At 44.8% G+C, this 16,769-nt stretch overlaps 1 protein-coding gene across 2 annotated transcripts in view; it reads left to right on the plus strand.

Moving 5' to 3' along the window:
* Positions 1-16,769, plus strand: part of hmcn1 (hemicentin 1) — a 100,842-nt gene that overhangs the window by 17,847 nt on the left and 66,226 nt on the right. For both annotated transcript variants that reach the window (XM_052073255.1, XM_052073257.1), the window contains exons 3-11: positions 9,089-9,247; positions 9,324-9,446; positions 10,005-10,176; positions 10,378-10,484; positions 13,529-13,649; positions 14,218-14,481; positions 14,567-14,711; positions 14,880-15,001; positions 15,372-15,641. In XM_052073255.1, coding sequence (XP_051929215.1) covers positions 9,089-9,247; positions 9,324-9,446; positions 10,005-10,176; positions 10,378-10,484; positions 13,529-13,649; positions 14,218-14,481; positions 14,567-14,711; positions 14,880-15,001; positions 15,372-15,641 — 1,483 coding nt within the window. The remainder of the gene's footprint in view (positions 1-9,088; positions 9,248-9,323; positions 9,447-10,004; positions 10,177-10,377; positions 10,485-13,528; positions 13,650-14,217; positions 14,482-14,566; positions 14,712-14,879; positions 15,002-15,371; positions 15,642-16,769) is intronic.

Here is a 16,769-nt window from a genome sequence, read left to right on the forward strand (position 1 = left end):
TTGGTCCCACACAGAAATGATAACACAGTTCAAACAAGTTGTATGAAGCTAAAGATGATATACTCTTACCGTATGCCAGTAGGATGGAGAGCCAACATCCTCAGCAGAGTGAGCTTCGATACTCGCTGGGCGTCCGTACGCTACCCACAGCAGACTCTACTGAGGAGCATCGCTCCCCTCCTTTTATCCTCTAAAGTGTGTGCATCGGGAGGGGTGAGTGGCCATTCTCATCTCTCCCTACGCCACACTGTTTGTTGTGTAACCAAGTGGCATTGATCACAATCAAGTTTCGACAATTCAAGCAAAGCAGACTATGAAGTCTTCAAAGCAGGCTCAAGAGTTTATCTCTGAAGTCGTCAGAGTTATCTCTGAAGTCGTCAAAGCAGGCTCAAGAGTCCATCTCTGAGAAGATATACATTGATTAAAGAAAACATCACAAAATATCTTAATATACCATAATGTAATTAGTATTCAGTATCAGTAAAAAATCTTGAGTTGTGTGGATGGACTTTAGGCAAGATTGTGGTTCATGTAGCTGACTTTTACTGTAAGTGGCCAATGCGCCACTATGAACAGGACAAGCAATTCACAAATTTGAGGATCAAAAGCACCATTTACAGATGGTGTTGAATCAGTTTGATTGCGGGATCAAATATAGTTAAAACTGGCATATTTTCACCTGACTGATACAATGTCATTAACACTAGAACCAGCTTGTAAAGGTTCTGGATTAAGACTCTCAACTCAGGCCTTTCTTTGATGTTATTCCCATGCTTGCACTGGAGTTCATTGGGTACTCCACACACACGCATACACACACACACACACACACACACACACACACACACACACACACACACACACACACACACATATATATATATATATATATATATATACACCGTATTTTCACGACTATAAGGCGCCATTAAAAGTCTTAAATTTTCTCCAAAATGGACAGGACGCCTTATGGTGCGGAGCGTCCTTTATATGCGCTGAGTTCCAAAATCTGACTGACAGCCGACACGCCGTTTATATAGAGAAAAGGCGGAAGTGACTGTGAAAGAAGTCGGCCAATCAGGGAAGGGTGGGCGTGTATATATACATATATGGAGAGGGAGAGAGAGCGAGAGGGAGAGAGAGGACAGACAAGCTAGTCCGCCAATGGTGAAGGGTGGGCGTGTACGTGGACGCCTCAAGCCAGTACCAACACTTGTATAGCGTGTGGCAATGTGCATTGTTGCAAAACAACTCCGGTTTTGGTTTCTAAGAACCCCTGAAAATAAATTCGACAAAGAGACATGCCTACGAAGCTCAGTTAAAACTTAAAGCCACCGGTTATGCTTTTGGCATGCGTGACCATCTCACAGCAGCGGTGAAAAATCAAGTCAAGCAAATGAACTCTGAGCTTGCCGTTATTCCCGGAGGCTTGACTAAAGAACTCCAACCGCTGGACATTGGCATCAACCGGGCGTTCAAAGTAAAGTTGCGAACAGCATGGGAACAATGATCGATGGCAAACACAACTTTACAAAGAGAGAGAGGCAGCCCTGGGCGAGTTACGCCACAATACGCAACGAGAGGGAACGCGGCGTTTTTGATGGATTACGGTACTTGCACAATTGTTCAATTCTTTCGACACACACACGCGCTGCCACCATGTTTCGCTCTGTTCTTTACTTTCAAATGTGGGAAAGCTTCACACGAGAGAAATTTTGACTTTGCTGTTGCTACTCCTTCTTTCCGCTCGGCAATGCTTAGCAACTCACACTAGCACGTGATGCATTCAATGACAACTGAGATGTGCAGTCCTCTGCTTCTGATACAGAGGATGAGGACTTTGATGGATTTCTGGGTGATGATTGATCAAAAACGTTGTACGATGGCTAAATAAAATACACCCGAACTCAGTTCTGCTTTCGTTGCCTTTTTAAAAACGTGTTTTTATCTTATCTGTATGTCTTGGCATGCTACCGTATGCTTCAAGCTAACGTGTTAGAGTGCGCGCATGCATGCCGTATGTTTAAGCTGGCGTATGTTTTACCACTGTAAAACTGCGGCTATTCGTACGATGCGTCCTGTGTATGTGTAAAATACAGAAATGTCACGCATTAATGAGACTGCGGCCATTAGTACGATGCGTCGAATAGTCGTGAAAATACGGCATATATATATATATTAGGGATGTGAATCTCAGCACTGAGGACGATTCGATACACATCACGATCCACTGCCAGCGATGCGATACTTAAACGATACATGGAATTTTCTGGCGATACGATGCGATACGTTTCACTGTCGTCACGATGCGATACGATTCGATACACATTAAGTTCAAATCAATGCGATCCGATACGATACAATGCAATTTGTTGCGATATTGTGCAATTAAACATGATGCAAATAAGCAAAGAAAAAAAGCTTTTAAAAAGATGGAATTCAGTATGGTATTACAAAAAGGATACCACTTTATTCCTTATAAAGAGTAGAACTTGTAAAACATCTTATTTAAGCCCTTTCACAATTGGGTTTTGTGCAAAGAAAATGTAAACAATTTGGCACCTGAGACTCACAGCTGTTGCTATAGTGTAAACACAAACAGACAATTATCACTGAGTGTCTTATATGAAATATTCATATATATATATTCATATATATATATATATATATATATATATATATGTATATATATATATATGTATATATATATATATATATATATATATATATATATATATATATATATATATATATATATATATATATATATATATATATATGAATCTATAGCGCAAGATGTCCACCCATCCACTGTAAGTGCAACTCTTTGCGCACTGTTCAGCGACACAGTAATCTCACTTCTCACTTTGTTGTACACATCGGGAATATGTTTGTAAGTGAACACAGACCTGTCTGGTATTTTATACCTGGGTTCCAAAACGTGCACGAGCTGTCTGAAACCCTCGTTGTCCACCACGCTAAGGCTGGAGGTCTTTGCATATGAAATAAGCAGTGGCCTTAGTTATAGCCATTGCGCGGTCACAGTAAGTTGCAAGAGGACTCCCAAAATATGAGGCAATTTCTTTCTGATCCTGACCTGGTTTACCAAGAGTTTCTCCGGTGTCCGACGAGGAACTGGGCGGGGAAGCGGGAGGGAAACTTGTCGGTGATCTGGTGCCATCGGTTTAAGTGGGTCTGCATATTTGTGGTGCTGCCGTTGTATGGCTTCTTAGTGCGACATTCCTTGCAAATTACGGAGGTTTTATCAAGCTTTCCGTCTTTCTTTTCGAAGCCGTAGTATTTCCAAACATAAGATTTGAATGTTGCGGCTGCATTAAATATAGTTACTTGCTCTTACTTGCTTATTCCAGTCCTTCGTAGCCGAAGACGACGTTGCGCTCCCCCATCCTTCGATCCCCGCGCTGTTGACGCCGCTGATGCGCACGTTGGTGCGCCCTCAGACACGCCAGAGTAGCGCAGCCGCGCCCGCAAAGGTCGCAGCGATAGTGGCCGTCCATAACCGGTCCAGCATGTCGCTTCTCCCTACGCTGCAGGGCCGTCAGGTTGTATGAGGCGTCGTGATGCGCTGCGCCCTCCAGGGTGCGTCGTCGCCACTCCACCCGATCCGATGCCGCTTCCTCCATGTTGGTCGGATCGATGGCGAACTTCTTGAGAGTGACCTTTATGCTGTCTTTAAAACGCTTCAGCTGCCCGCCGCTGCTCCTCTCCCCCGTACTTAATTCACCGTACAGCACCTTCTTCGGGAGTCTGTCCGGTGGCATGCGAACAATGTGGCCGAGCCATCTCAATTGACGCTGGAGGAGGAGAGTCGTTAGCGGTGGGACTTGCAGTCTGCTTCTGACGTCCGTGTGTGGAATTCTGTCCCACCAGTGAATGCCCAGGATCTTCATTAGGCAGTTCATGTAGAAGCGCTCCAGTTGCTTAAGATGTTTAGCATAGGGCACCCATGCTTCTGAACCATAGAGTAGGATAGACACACACACAGCGTTAAAGACCTTAGTTTTTGTGGTAAGAGTTAAGTTCTTGTTGAGGAAGCATCGCTTAGACAGCCGTCCAAATGCTGCAGCTGACGACCCGATCCGCCTTTGGATCTCGGGTGTGAGGTCGAGCTTCGTGTTGACAGTTGAGCCAAGGTAGACGAAGTCGCCAGTGTTCTTCAGAGCATTTTCCCCGGAGTGGAAGATAAAGGGGTCAGCGTCGGTGGTCTGCTGCAAAATCTCTGTCTTTGTTGCATTTAGGACGAGGCCAGCGCGGGTATATGTGTCCGTGAGGACGTCAAGGGACAGCTGCAGTCCTGGTGGCGTGTGACTCAGCATTGCAGCGTCATCGGCATACTGCAAGTCCAGCACAGACGTGTTACTGATCTTCGTTCTGGCTTTCAATTTTCTTAGGTTAAAAAGGCTGCCATCGAGACGGTAATTGATCGAGATACCGTCTCGTATTGGGTCGGTATTGTTGTAAACATGTTTCATCATGACAGCAAGGTAGATGTTGAACAGGATGGGTGCAAGGACACATCCCTGTTTGACCCCCACAGCCACTGGGAAAGGGTCGGACTTTTCACTTCCACACACCACCCGGCCTTGCATACCATGGTGAAGGGCCTTTAACACCGCAACAAATTTTGGGGGGCAACCAATGCGTCCCAGCACACCCCATAGGAGCTCCCTGCAGATTGTATCGAAAGCCTTAGCTAGATCTATGAAGGCGATGTAGAGGTTCCGATGTTGTTCTCTACATTTTTCTTGTAGCTGGCGCAAGACGAAGATCATGTCTGCAGTGCAGCGGTCTCTGCGAAAGCCGCACTGTGATTCGGGGAGCACGTCATCGACTATGGTGGAAAGAAGTCTGAAGAGCATAATGCGGGCAAGGACTTTCCCTGCCGTTGCCAGTAGAGAAATGCCCCTGCTATTTCCGCATGCTGCTTTGTCGCCTTTCCGCTTGTATATATAGATGATGTTAGAATCTTTCCAAGCTTGTGGCACGTCTTCCCCCTCCCAACATTCCCGCAGGAAACCGTGGATATCGTCCAGGAGGGCTTGCCCGCCAAACTTCAATAGCTCGGCAGGAATCCCGTCTGGACCAGAGGCTTTGTTGTTCTTCAGGCCATGGAGAGCAGATTTTGTTTCTTCCAGCGTTGGTGGTGTGCTTAGTTGTTCTCTCTGCGGGAGGGGAGGGATATCGTCGAGAATCGTGGGATCAGATGGGTTGATCCTGTTTAAGAGTTCCCGAGAGTACTCAGCCCACCTTGCGAGTATAGAAGGGCGGTCAGTGAGTAGTTGATCGCCGTTGGCTGATCGCACGGGGCTTACAGAACCCTTTATTGGGCCGCAGACAGCTTTCAGACCGTCATAGAATTGGTGAAGCTGATGTTCGTCGGCGTGCTGTTGTAGCTGATTTGCGTAGGAGGTCCACCAGGTGTTCTCCAGCGTTCTTAATTGCCGCTGGGCCTCTGCGCGTTGCGTGCGGAAATTATTCCATGCCTGCAGGGAACCCGAACGCATTGCATGGTCGTGTGCTTCGTTTTTCTTCTTTAAGAGATTCTTGATGGAAGTGTTGTTCTCGCAGAACCAGTCGCGATGTTTGCGACTAGTTACGCCAAGAACCTCTCGTGCTGTTGTGAGGATCCCTTTGCTGGTGTTCTCCCATCTTTCGGAGAGGCTCTGGTCTTCGTTTGATGCTGGGTCACTGCTGTCGTCTCGTTGTTGGAGCCATTGAGCAATAGCTCCCTGATACTTGTTTCTGTACCCTGGGTCGAAGATCTTGTTGATGTTTATTGTTGGTACAGCTGGAGTTCTTCTTGCCGGTGGACGGACGCGGATGCGTAGTGAGCTCACAACCAGCCGATGGTCAGTGGATGCTTCCGCTCCACGCATGACACGCGTGAGGGAGACAAATTTCCGGTCCACTTGACCGACGATGACATAGTCAAGCAGATGCCAGTGACGGGAACGAGGATGCATCCAGGTGGTCTTGTGCATGTCACGGAGCTGGAACATGGTGTTTGTTATTGCTAGCTCATGCTCCGTGCATAAAGTTAGTAGGCGTTCTCCGTTTGGGTTGCATGAACCGATACCGTGTTTGCCGATGACTCTGTTCCAGGTCATCCAGTCTCTGCCAACTCTGGCGTTGAAATCCCCGAGTAGGAGGATGGAGTCCCTCGAGTCGATGTTACTCAGCTGTTGGCTCAGCAGTAGATAAAAAGCGTCCTTGGAAGCCTCGTCGGATGTGAGGGTCGGGGCGTATACACTAAGGAGGGTGACAAAGCGTCCGTGGGCCAGTGGAATTCGCCATCTCATAAGGCGTTCGGAGACACCGATTGGAGACGTTGGGATTGATCTTAGTAGGCTCTGCTTCACAGCAAAGCCGACCCCATATAGTCTTCTGTTGTCATTGGGGAGACCCTTCCAGAAGAAGGTGTAGCCACCTCCAGGCTCCGACAGAGAGCCTTCCTCATGGAAGCGGGTCTCACTCAGAGCCGCGATGTCAATGTTATACCGGCGCAGTTCTTCTGCTACCAGTGCGGTTTTTCTGGAGGGTCGATCTTCGTTGTCCAGGAGCGTACGTACGTTCCAGGTTGCTACCTTGAGAGAGGTATGTGAACTTTTCCTGTTGTTGCAGCCGCTAAAAAGGGGACTCCCGACGGGTGCGGCTACCCGTCCCGGGTTTAGTCTTGGGGCAGACATTTTTCTAGGTCACATTTTCTAGACCCTTCCTCGGAGTGAGGGAGGCAGTGCGCACCCTGAAAAGGGCTGCCTCGTCACTCGGATGCTCACCGGAGAGCGCCGCTGCCCCATTTTTCCAGCAACTCAACGACGCCGACCCGAGCCGCCCACGTGCAGGGGGTGTGCTGAAGGCTTCCAGTCTGTCATAACCTGCCCCCGTCGCCCACCTTCCCCGTCGCCGCAGGACTTTGTCAATGTTGTGATGAAGCGGGGTGAAGGGGAGGGGTGCAAATGGTGTTCGATGATGTTTTACGTGGAAGGGGCCTGAACAATGCCCAGTCCACGACTTGACCTCACTACCCTTGAGTCAGCGGCAAGAAAGAGTCCAAGACGGCTGAGGGCTGTGTGGTTGCAGTGAGCTGCCGGGTCTGCAGTCTGTCGCAGTCCGCTTCAGGAGGCCAGCCCACCTGGCCCGTTGATTTTCTGTTAGGCTTTTCTCCCTTTGGCTTTCACATTTAGTGTACCCACAAGGCAGCGGGACCAGTTTGACCCATAGCTGGGGAAGGGATTGGTGAATAATCGGGACGTATCCACATCCGTGGGCCCAGCACTCAACACCTCTGGGGCTCCCTCCTGCTCCGAGATCCCTAGCTGATCAGCTGGCATGTTGCCATTACCGTGGTGCACCTCTGGGAGGTTACACTAGGGTCTTGTCGGGGGAGAGGCTATAGTCTTGCGCATCACCTCGACCTGTGTGATTGTCACACCGCACCACATTAAATTAAATATAGTAGTTTCCTTGCTGCTGCGTGCGCTAACTTCCATAATGTTTCGCTCGTTGTGTACTGGACTGTATGTGACGCGCGGCTACCGTTCGTATTCAACACAAAACGCAAAGCAATGATGGTGCATTCATTGCGCCTAGGAAAGGGCAGATATGTGACGTTTAACATGAATAAAACGGCGATTGAATCGGATTTTACCGATACCCATCAATGCATCGTGATGAATCGCGATTTCACCGATACCCATCAATGCATCGTGATGAATCGCGATTTCACCCGTCAATCGCGTCGTACCCAGCGAATGAGCCGATGCACTCGGATCGCGGACGTGCACATCGATGTATCGATTAATATCGATTATTTTCCACACCCTTAATATATATATATATATATATATATATATATATATATATATATATATACCAGTGTGTGTGTGTGTAGATAGCGAGAGCGGCCCGCTAGTCTAGTGGTTAGCACGTCGGCTTCACAGTGCAGAGGTACCGGGTTTGATTCCAGCTCCGGCCTCCCTGTGTGGAGTTTGCATGTTCTGCCTGGGCCTGCGTGGGTTCTACGGGTGCTCCGGTTTCCTCCCACATTCCGAAAAACATGCATGGCAGGCTGATTGGACGCTCTAAATTGTCCTTAGGTGTGAGTGTGAGCGTGGATGGTTGTTCGTCTCTGTGTGCCCTGCGATTGGCTGGCAACTGATTCAGGGTGTCCCCCGCCTACTGCCCGAAGAGGGCTGGGATAGGCTCCGGCACCCCCCGCGACCCTAGTGAGGATCAAGCGGTTCGGAAAATGGATGGATGGTCTTACACACACACACACACACACACACACACACACACACACACACACACACACACACACACACACACACACACACACACACAGAGATAAGATAAGATAAGATAAGATAAATGAATACAATTATTTAGTAGTCTCCTCATTCTGTTTGGTCATTTGAACAGCCCATATTCTTCGCCGAATGGGTGACATGTCTTGTCACCCTAGTGAGCACATGTAGAATAGAAAATGTATGTTACGGATTGCTGCTTTTGGGAAATAGTTTGCCCAATGACTTACCGGTATCTGTGGAATCTGAAATGTTTTTGAAAACTGATGACACGCTGTCAGTTTTGAGTGTGTTGGCATGCGATGGTGGTCAGTGTTGGGAAAGTTTATTTTCTACGTAAACTAGCTCAAAGGTCAGTTCACTATTGTTTTAATAAGATTGTTCTATTCATAGATCATATAAAAACAAATTCAATTCATCCATCCATTATTTGAACCACTTGCACTCAATGAGGTATAACAGTGACAGTAGTATTTCCCACCAACAAATTATGGTTCATTCAAAAGGATCATTTGTTGATTTGTTGTGTTTCTTCTCCAACAAAACCGACAAGTACGGAAGGGAATGGAGACCAGACTGTTTGTCCTTGGAAACACACATTTTTTTTAAACTCAACTACTGTATTCTACATGCCCGGTCTCTGCTGCTTGATTTACCTGCCTCAGTATTTTTGATTCATCATATAGTATCTCTGCACACTTTATTAATTGAAGTCGAACTTTGTAATGTGCTATTGACATCGTTTTTATTTTCATTGCCAGGGTGGCGGTGACTGTCCAGAGATGAGCATCGGTGCTATAAAAATTGCTCTGGAGATTTCAGTACCAGGATCCTTCATTTACGTCTTTACAGATGCCCGGTCCAAAGATTACAAGCTGACCTACGATGTCCTTCAACTCATTCAACAGAAACAGTCCCAGGTCTGGCTGACATTCTTGACAATAGATATGTAATGATTGAGACTGATACTGACACTTTTCTGTCGTGTGTATGTAGGTCGTGTTTGTACTGACAGGGGATTGTGATGACAGGACTCACATTGGCTACAAGGCATATGAGGAAATCGCCTCCACCAGCTCTGGACAGGTCTTCCATCTGGACAAGAAACAGGTCAATGAGGTAAGTGTTACTAAAGAGAAATGCAGGAATGCATTTTCTGTACTCCTCTGAACTTTTAAGTACAAGTTTCAATTTGTCTGAGTCATGAGGAAAATATTTTGATTCATAAAGACATGCCTTGGCCACGGTGATAAAAAGCCACCCAGTCATGGTGAAGCGGTGAAGCGTCAGACAATTCAGAACTTCTTTTTAGGTCTTTTCATGCAACTGGAATGCAAAGTTCAATTGGTCAGTTCATCGTTTGGAATGTAGTTCGTGTCAATCTTTACAAATTACTTTAATTCACTCAACATGGCTTTGGACTGTGACCAGAATTGGACATGAGCGATGAATGGCTCTAATTCAACCAATGTGTGGAATTGTTTGTTTTTAAACCGTGTCCTGAAGCAATCGATTGAAAATTGAGCACACTCGTTTACTGCAATTAGCGATTGTCTCGAATAGTATCGTATGTGATTGAAACAAGATGGCCGGACAGACAGATTGGAGATGGATCAGAATCATCGCCATGTCCAAATTTACTCTCAATAAGTAACGGTTATATTATTTATGTCACAGGTTTTGAAATGGGTAGAGGAGGCTGTGCAGTCCTCAAAGGTCCACCTGTTGTCCACTGATCACTTCACTGGGGTCAGCAACACCTGGCAGATCCCCTTTGACCCCAGTCTCAAGGAAGTCACTGTTTCCCTCAGTGGCCCCACACCAGACATCCAGATTATCAACCCTCAGGGTAGGATAATTGTCACTCACTTTCGGATGTCTGTAATATTGCACAAAAGGAGATCATCTTTTTATTTGGCATGACAGATAGAAATAATGTGATTCAAAAAACACTTCACTTTACTGTGTATGCAATATTTAACCATGCATGAGGAGACTTTGAAAATTAATTTATGTTTGCTGCATGTGTGGATTCATGTTTTGCCTCCAGGGAGGATCGTGGGTAAGAGTGATGGTCTGACTGAGTTGTTGCACATTCCCAACTCTGCCAAAGTTGTCAACATCAAAGACCCGCAGTCCGGGTTGTGGTCTATTAAGGTATAAGATCTGATCTTTACTCTTTACCTTTAAAAGTGAATGAATGAAGTCAACAGATTCTAGTGCTAAACTATCGTTTAAACAAGTCTTGCAGCAAACAATTCAGTGTATCCTTTGAATTAGGTCACAAATCATATTTGAGGGACACCTGTGACTTTGAGAAAAGTTCTTAAGTTGAATTACTGCACTATTATATCATTGTGGTCAGATTCGGTGAAAACCAATTCATTTGACGGGAATGTTCTCTGCAAGCAGTCCAGGTGGCTAGAGAAACACACACACCCACACCCACACTCACACCCACACACATGTTTTTTTGTTTTTACAGACATCCTTTAGCACCACCCGTGCAAAGTTGAAATGCATTACACCCTTCTATCACAGCAATGGCAAACGGGACACACATTTTTCGACAGGACAGTGTCAACGCCAGATGTTGGGAAATCACAAGGCTTCTTACCTGAGTGATTTGTGGAAGGGGCCATGTATTCTCTGCTGTGACAGTTACTCTTCGAAGCGTCATTATGTGTCAGTGCTTTCATGATTTACGGGAAAACGTATGAGCTGAAGGATTGTGGCATCACTTCAGATTCATCCCAAATGACTCAAGTGCTCCGGTGAAATATTTTCTTCAAGTTAAATGATTTAGTTTTACATCAGGATTTGGCTATGTATTGACACATTGGAACACCCATCATATTCCAACAAATTCATAAATAATGAGCTATTTTCGTTGTCCCTAAATCTCAGTAGTTGTCTTGTCTTGACCAAGCTGCATTTTATGTAAAATTTGCAATTGTCATTCACTGCAGCTTTTAGCACTTGGTTTGGTTATTCACTGTTGTTGATCTGAATGCGAAATTGCACATTTCGTAATTAAATAATCCACATAATCGATATTGTCCAAGCGACATTAGATTGATTTAGCAGCTTCACTTGTTAACATGCGTAGCAGTGAAGTAGCACATTTTTGAGATGGAGTTTTGTCACACTGAAGTAAACTACTTTCATGTGTTCTCTTTCACGCCAGGCAAATGCTACTGACAGTTAGGTTGCACCCACTGCCAAGTCTGTGACACATCCAAGATGTTTTACGTTATCGCTCACGAAGCTATACTTTGACAGCAATTACTTGGTGTACATGTGCGCCAGACATCAAAGAAGACCGTATGAGCCATTAGATGCATTTTGATTTTCGTGCTTGTGTGTGTCTAATTTAACTCGGAATGTCAGACCGGTTGGATCATTTTCAAATTGGGCAGGTTTTATAAGATCGGGTCTTAGATGTTTGAACGTCACACAAGCAGACCCAATCATTTTGGCTTGTCTACGCTTGCAATCACACAAAAGGCTGTTTTGTCATGTCTAAAAAAGGGTCTCTCATTTCTGTCTGTCTTTAAAAAGGCCCCGCCAACGACTTTGAAAAATGGTTACAAGCAAAGATTTTCAGTGAAATCAGGACAGAGCATTTACAGACTGATTTCTGTATTCTAGTAAGAGCAGTTCCCAACCAGAATTAGACATATTAACATACAAACGTACAGTGTCCATGAGACAATACAATACATTGCATATATGCTTATATATATCTATATCTATATTTGTATTGCACTTATATTGAACTGTGTACTTTTCTCTTTATCTACATTTATTTTTGTGCTTGCAAACACTTTGTTCAAAGACACTAAAAGCCAAATGCAGACAATTAGATTCACACTATTGAAGAATTGCTTGATTGGAGGCAATAGACAGGTTGGAGAGCATGAAAAACACGTCTACAATAATTCATGGAAGACACCATGAATTATTTGCAAACAACTAGCAAGGAGGCTAACACCACAGCAATGCTTTTAACACTAGTCAAACACGAGCAAGGTCGCTTAAACCCATGGGTGGTCGTCTATTCTACGAAAACAACTAACAAGGAATGAAACAGGGCTAAAACCAAGTCATTCTTCCATCCATCCATCCATCCATTCATCCATCCATCCATTTTCTAATCCGAATGTGGGAGAAAACTGGTGTAGGGAAAAATCCAAGCAGGCACAGAGAGAACATGCAAACTCCACACAGGAAGGCTGGAGACGGAATCGCACCCTGCACCTCTGCACTTTGAGACAGACGTGCTAACCAGTTGTCCACCATGCCGCTCGTCATTCTTGCATGAATCAAAATGTTCTTGCTTGTGGTTAAACTTTCTGCACAGGCCCATGGACTGTATGCAGGCAGCACTTCCACCTTAGGGAAACTTTAGCGGAGCACACTCTTAATCAGAATTACAATCAGAATCAGAATCATCTTTATTGGCCAAGTTTGATGAACACACAAGGAATTTGTCTCCGGTATAACACGCTGCTATAAACACACATGGAATTTGTCTCTGGTAGTATTAGCCACACCATTATTACAGTAACAAGCAACTACGTCAAACAGAGATATGACATATAAATATAGAAAGTCACATTTACATATAGACACAGAGAAAGTCAAAAGGCCAAGAACATCATTAAACAATGTAAACAGAGTAACAACACATCAATACTGGAGAAACGTCAAAATGATGGCTCTTTGACTTCAAGTGTTAACAATAAGGTGCCCATGTGGGGTGGATGGCTGGATTACATTGGCGGGAATAAAACACCAAGAACAGTGTTTGGTGATATCTGGAAGTACAAATGTATCCCTGTGAATGTTAACAAACCATTGCCTCCAATGCTTATCAAAGCAGAACCTGTGAAGAACCTTTACGGCCATATCTGGTTAGGTACACTGCAGTGATAGCTCGATGTACTGTCCTCCCCTCTATGTAATGACAACAACACACAAGCAGATGCATACAAAAAATGACTGAATATACGCTAAAACAATGACAATAAATAGAATTTCTCTAAAGTAGAACCCCTTCAAAACCACTGATGCCACACTTACCGGAAAGGCCTATACATCGTGAGATTTTACCGGAAAGATGTCACGCCATTTCATGATGCATGCATTGTTGAGGGAAAATGAGCTATGATTTTTCAAGTCATCTCTTTTAATTGCAGACTTCTAGTGATGGAAGACACTCGGTTCGAATCTCAGGTCTCAGCAGCATAGATTTCCGAGCTGGGTTCTCCCGAAAGCCCACAATGGATTTCAAAAAGACAATCAGTCGTCCAGTTCAAGGTTAGTGAGTTGAAATATTGTTTCCAATTAGTTCATGTCCACAGAGCTTTGTTTGTCTTTCATCTTCTGTCCTGGGTTGCTCCCTTGACACTCTGGAGGAGGTGGGCAACAGAAGGATGCTAACTAAGCTAAAAGCTATGATGGCCAGTCCCTCCCACCCCCTCCAGCCCGCCCTGACAGCACTTGGTAGCTCCTTCAGCCAGAGACTGTTACACCCGCGCTGCAAGAAGGAGAGATACCGACGCTCGTTCCTACCGACTGCTGTCAGGCTGATGAATAAAAAATAACAATCATGATAATAATAATAATTAAATGATTTGAAGGTAAATTGTAAATAGTACTGCGATTTATCCATTTGTGTTCATATTGTATTTAATGGAAAGATGTTTGTTGTTGTTGTTTTTTTTGTCTTCTTCTTTCTACATACATTCTTGCTGCTGGAGGCTGTAAATTTCCCCATTGTGGGACAAATAAAGGATATCTTATCTTATCTTATCTTATCCATTATTTTCCCTTTGGCCAGTTTTTCAACATTACACTTGAAATATAAATTCGATTAACTTTCCAGGTATTCCAACCCACATCCTGCTGAACACAACTGGGCTTCCTCCACCTGCTCGAGCTGATCAGCTCGAGCTCTTGGCAATAACAGGCAGAGTTATTAAAACTCTGCCAATCCGTTGCTATCCTGAACGCCAACCGTACAGCCTATGGAACATCACCCATTTTATTCCACCAAATGAAGCCTTTTTTCTGCGGGTGACGGGATTTGATCGGGATGGTTTCGTTTTCCAGAGAGTCTCCAGTGTGTCCTTCTCAAGTATTATACCAGGTCAGTGATGCAAGTTGTACATACCGTACATTGGCAATATGAACGTTGAGAGATGAACTTTGCTTTCTGATGTATCTCTTATTAGATGCTCCGAAAGTATTGATGCCAGCAATTACCCATGGTTATTATCTCCGGAAAGGGGGTGTAAGATGTCAAGTGGAAAGCCTGATTCCCTTCACACTACGGTTCAGCAATGATGGAAGGCGTCTCGGAATGGATCAATTATTCAGGTTAGCAGGGAAACTGTCAATGACATAAAACCGTTATTGTTACTAAAAACAGGAAGAAAAAAACGATTTCACGCTACACAATTATCATGCAGCTTACTGACAACATACTTCAATACAATGTACAGTACCGCCGGATGTCCTAAACCTCTGAAACGTATTTCATTCCAGAGAGTCTGACACGGCATCATGGGAAATAGAAGTGGTAACTTCAAAGGATGAAGGCTACTATGAATGCATTGCTATTAACAGCGCTGGGACAGGACGAGCTCGCACCTTCCTGGATGTATCAGGTCAGCACATATTTGAGCACAATTTACTTCTCTTCCATAAGGATATTTTCTTGGTTATTTCCAGATAACAATATTCAGAAACCACAAAACCTCATTCATTCATTCATTCATTCATTCATTCATTCCCTTCCGCTTATCTGAGTTCGGGTTGCGGGGGCAGCAGCTTCAGCACGGAAGCCCAGACTTTCCTCTCCCTAGCCACTTTGCTCAGCTCTTCCTGGGGTGTCATGAGGTGTTGCCAAACCAGCTGGGAGACAGTCTCTCCAGTGTTTCCTGGGTCATCCCCAGGGCCTCCTCCCAGAACACCTCACCAGAGAGGCGTCGAGGTGGCATCTTGACAAGATACTATTCTGATGTCCTCTTTATGCAGAGCCTCCTCCCGCTGTCACAGTTGAAGGCAACGTAACAGTTTCGCCCGGATCCCGAGCTGTCCTCACCTGCCATGTTATCAGCACAGTCGGCTTCAACCTAACTTGGTTGAGAGAGGGTCTTGATGCCCGTCTGGACCCTCGGATTCGCGTCTTGACTAATCTTTCACTTCAAGTATCTTCTGTGACGGCGGATCACTCCGGCTGGTATGAGTGTATTGCTGTCAATGAAGGAGGGATGACAGCCGAGCGAGTCAACCTTGTTGTGCAAGGTAAGGAGTGTGTTTTTACACCGATGTCCATTTTCTTCATCCATCCTTGTCTGATCCGCTGTTTTTCAATGACATTGTGCTTGTGCTTTTTGTTATTGTTTTATTTTATTTGCTGCGTAGATGTATTTATTTATCTAGGTATCTGGTATTGGACAAGAGAGCCTGGCTCACAGTTTCTATTCTCGTTCATCCAGAAGATTTATGACAATGTTGAGTTCAAGACGATCAAGTATACCACCAAATTCATCAAACCAAGTGTTTATGAATGTTGATTTGTGCTTAGGGAAACTGAGGAGGGCCTGCACATTTAATTGGTATTCCCAAACACATTCAGTCATTGGTGATCAATCATGTTATCTGAGTGAGTGATTGATTTTTATTGTCAACGATTCAAAACTGCTCCCACAAAGATGGGAGTTTAAAGTCAAAGACTTATCCAATGTCTTAGTGTGAGTAAGAATCCAGATTCAAACACACCTGAGCAATTTAACGCCATCCCTGATATTATTAGCAACACATGGAATGGATATTTGCCCGTGCGATTTACACTGTCTGACATCACAAAACTTTGCAAGCCCAACCTTACTGGCGGACCCAGAGGTTTTGGTCCTCCCTAATGTTGCAGATGGTGTCCCTTTGTAGTGTCTTCCTCACACGTCCCCCTGTGGTGCATCAGTAATGGCCCCATTCACAAAACAAAGGCAGTTCTTCACACCTTTGCCTGGCGTTGCGGGCCGTAAGCCCTTACACTCTGTCCCACAGAGGGGCAATCTTGGTGTTTGTTTTGTTATCATTGTTTTGATATGTGATCCTATGCTGTGTCTATCTGCCCTAATTCCTTCTTTGGTTCACTATAATTCCCCCTAATGCTTTATTGGGCATGTGAAAGCACTTATGTCTTCTGAGGCTAATCCAAATTAAGGATATTACACCTTGAGTGTGTTATGTTTTTCACAATTCAAGAATCAGGAGTGAATTTTAGCATTAATAAAGCCAAATCCCATTACAGAGAGTCAGGAGGCCAAGAAAGAACAAGCGAGAGAAACAAGTACAGTATTTGCACGCTCTACTGCGTTGACTTTGTTAGACAACCGCCAGTCGCAAGAGAAGCTAATTCACAGGCCATCT

The sequence above is a fragment of the Hippocampus zosterae genome, chromosome 8 (genome assembly GCF_025434085.1).
Source record: "Hippocampus zosterae strain Florida chromosome 8, ASM2543408v3, whole genome shotgun sequence".
In the NCBI taxonomy this organism is placed as follows: Eukaryota; Metazoa; Chordata; class Actinopteri; order Syngnathiformes; family Syngnathidae; genus Hippocampus; species Hippocampus zosterae.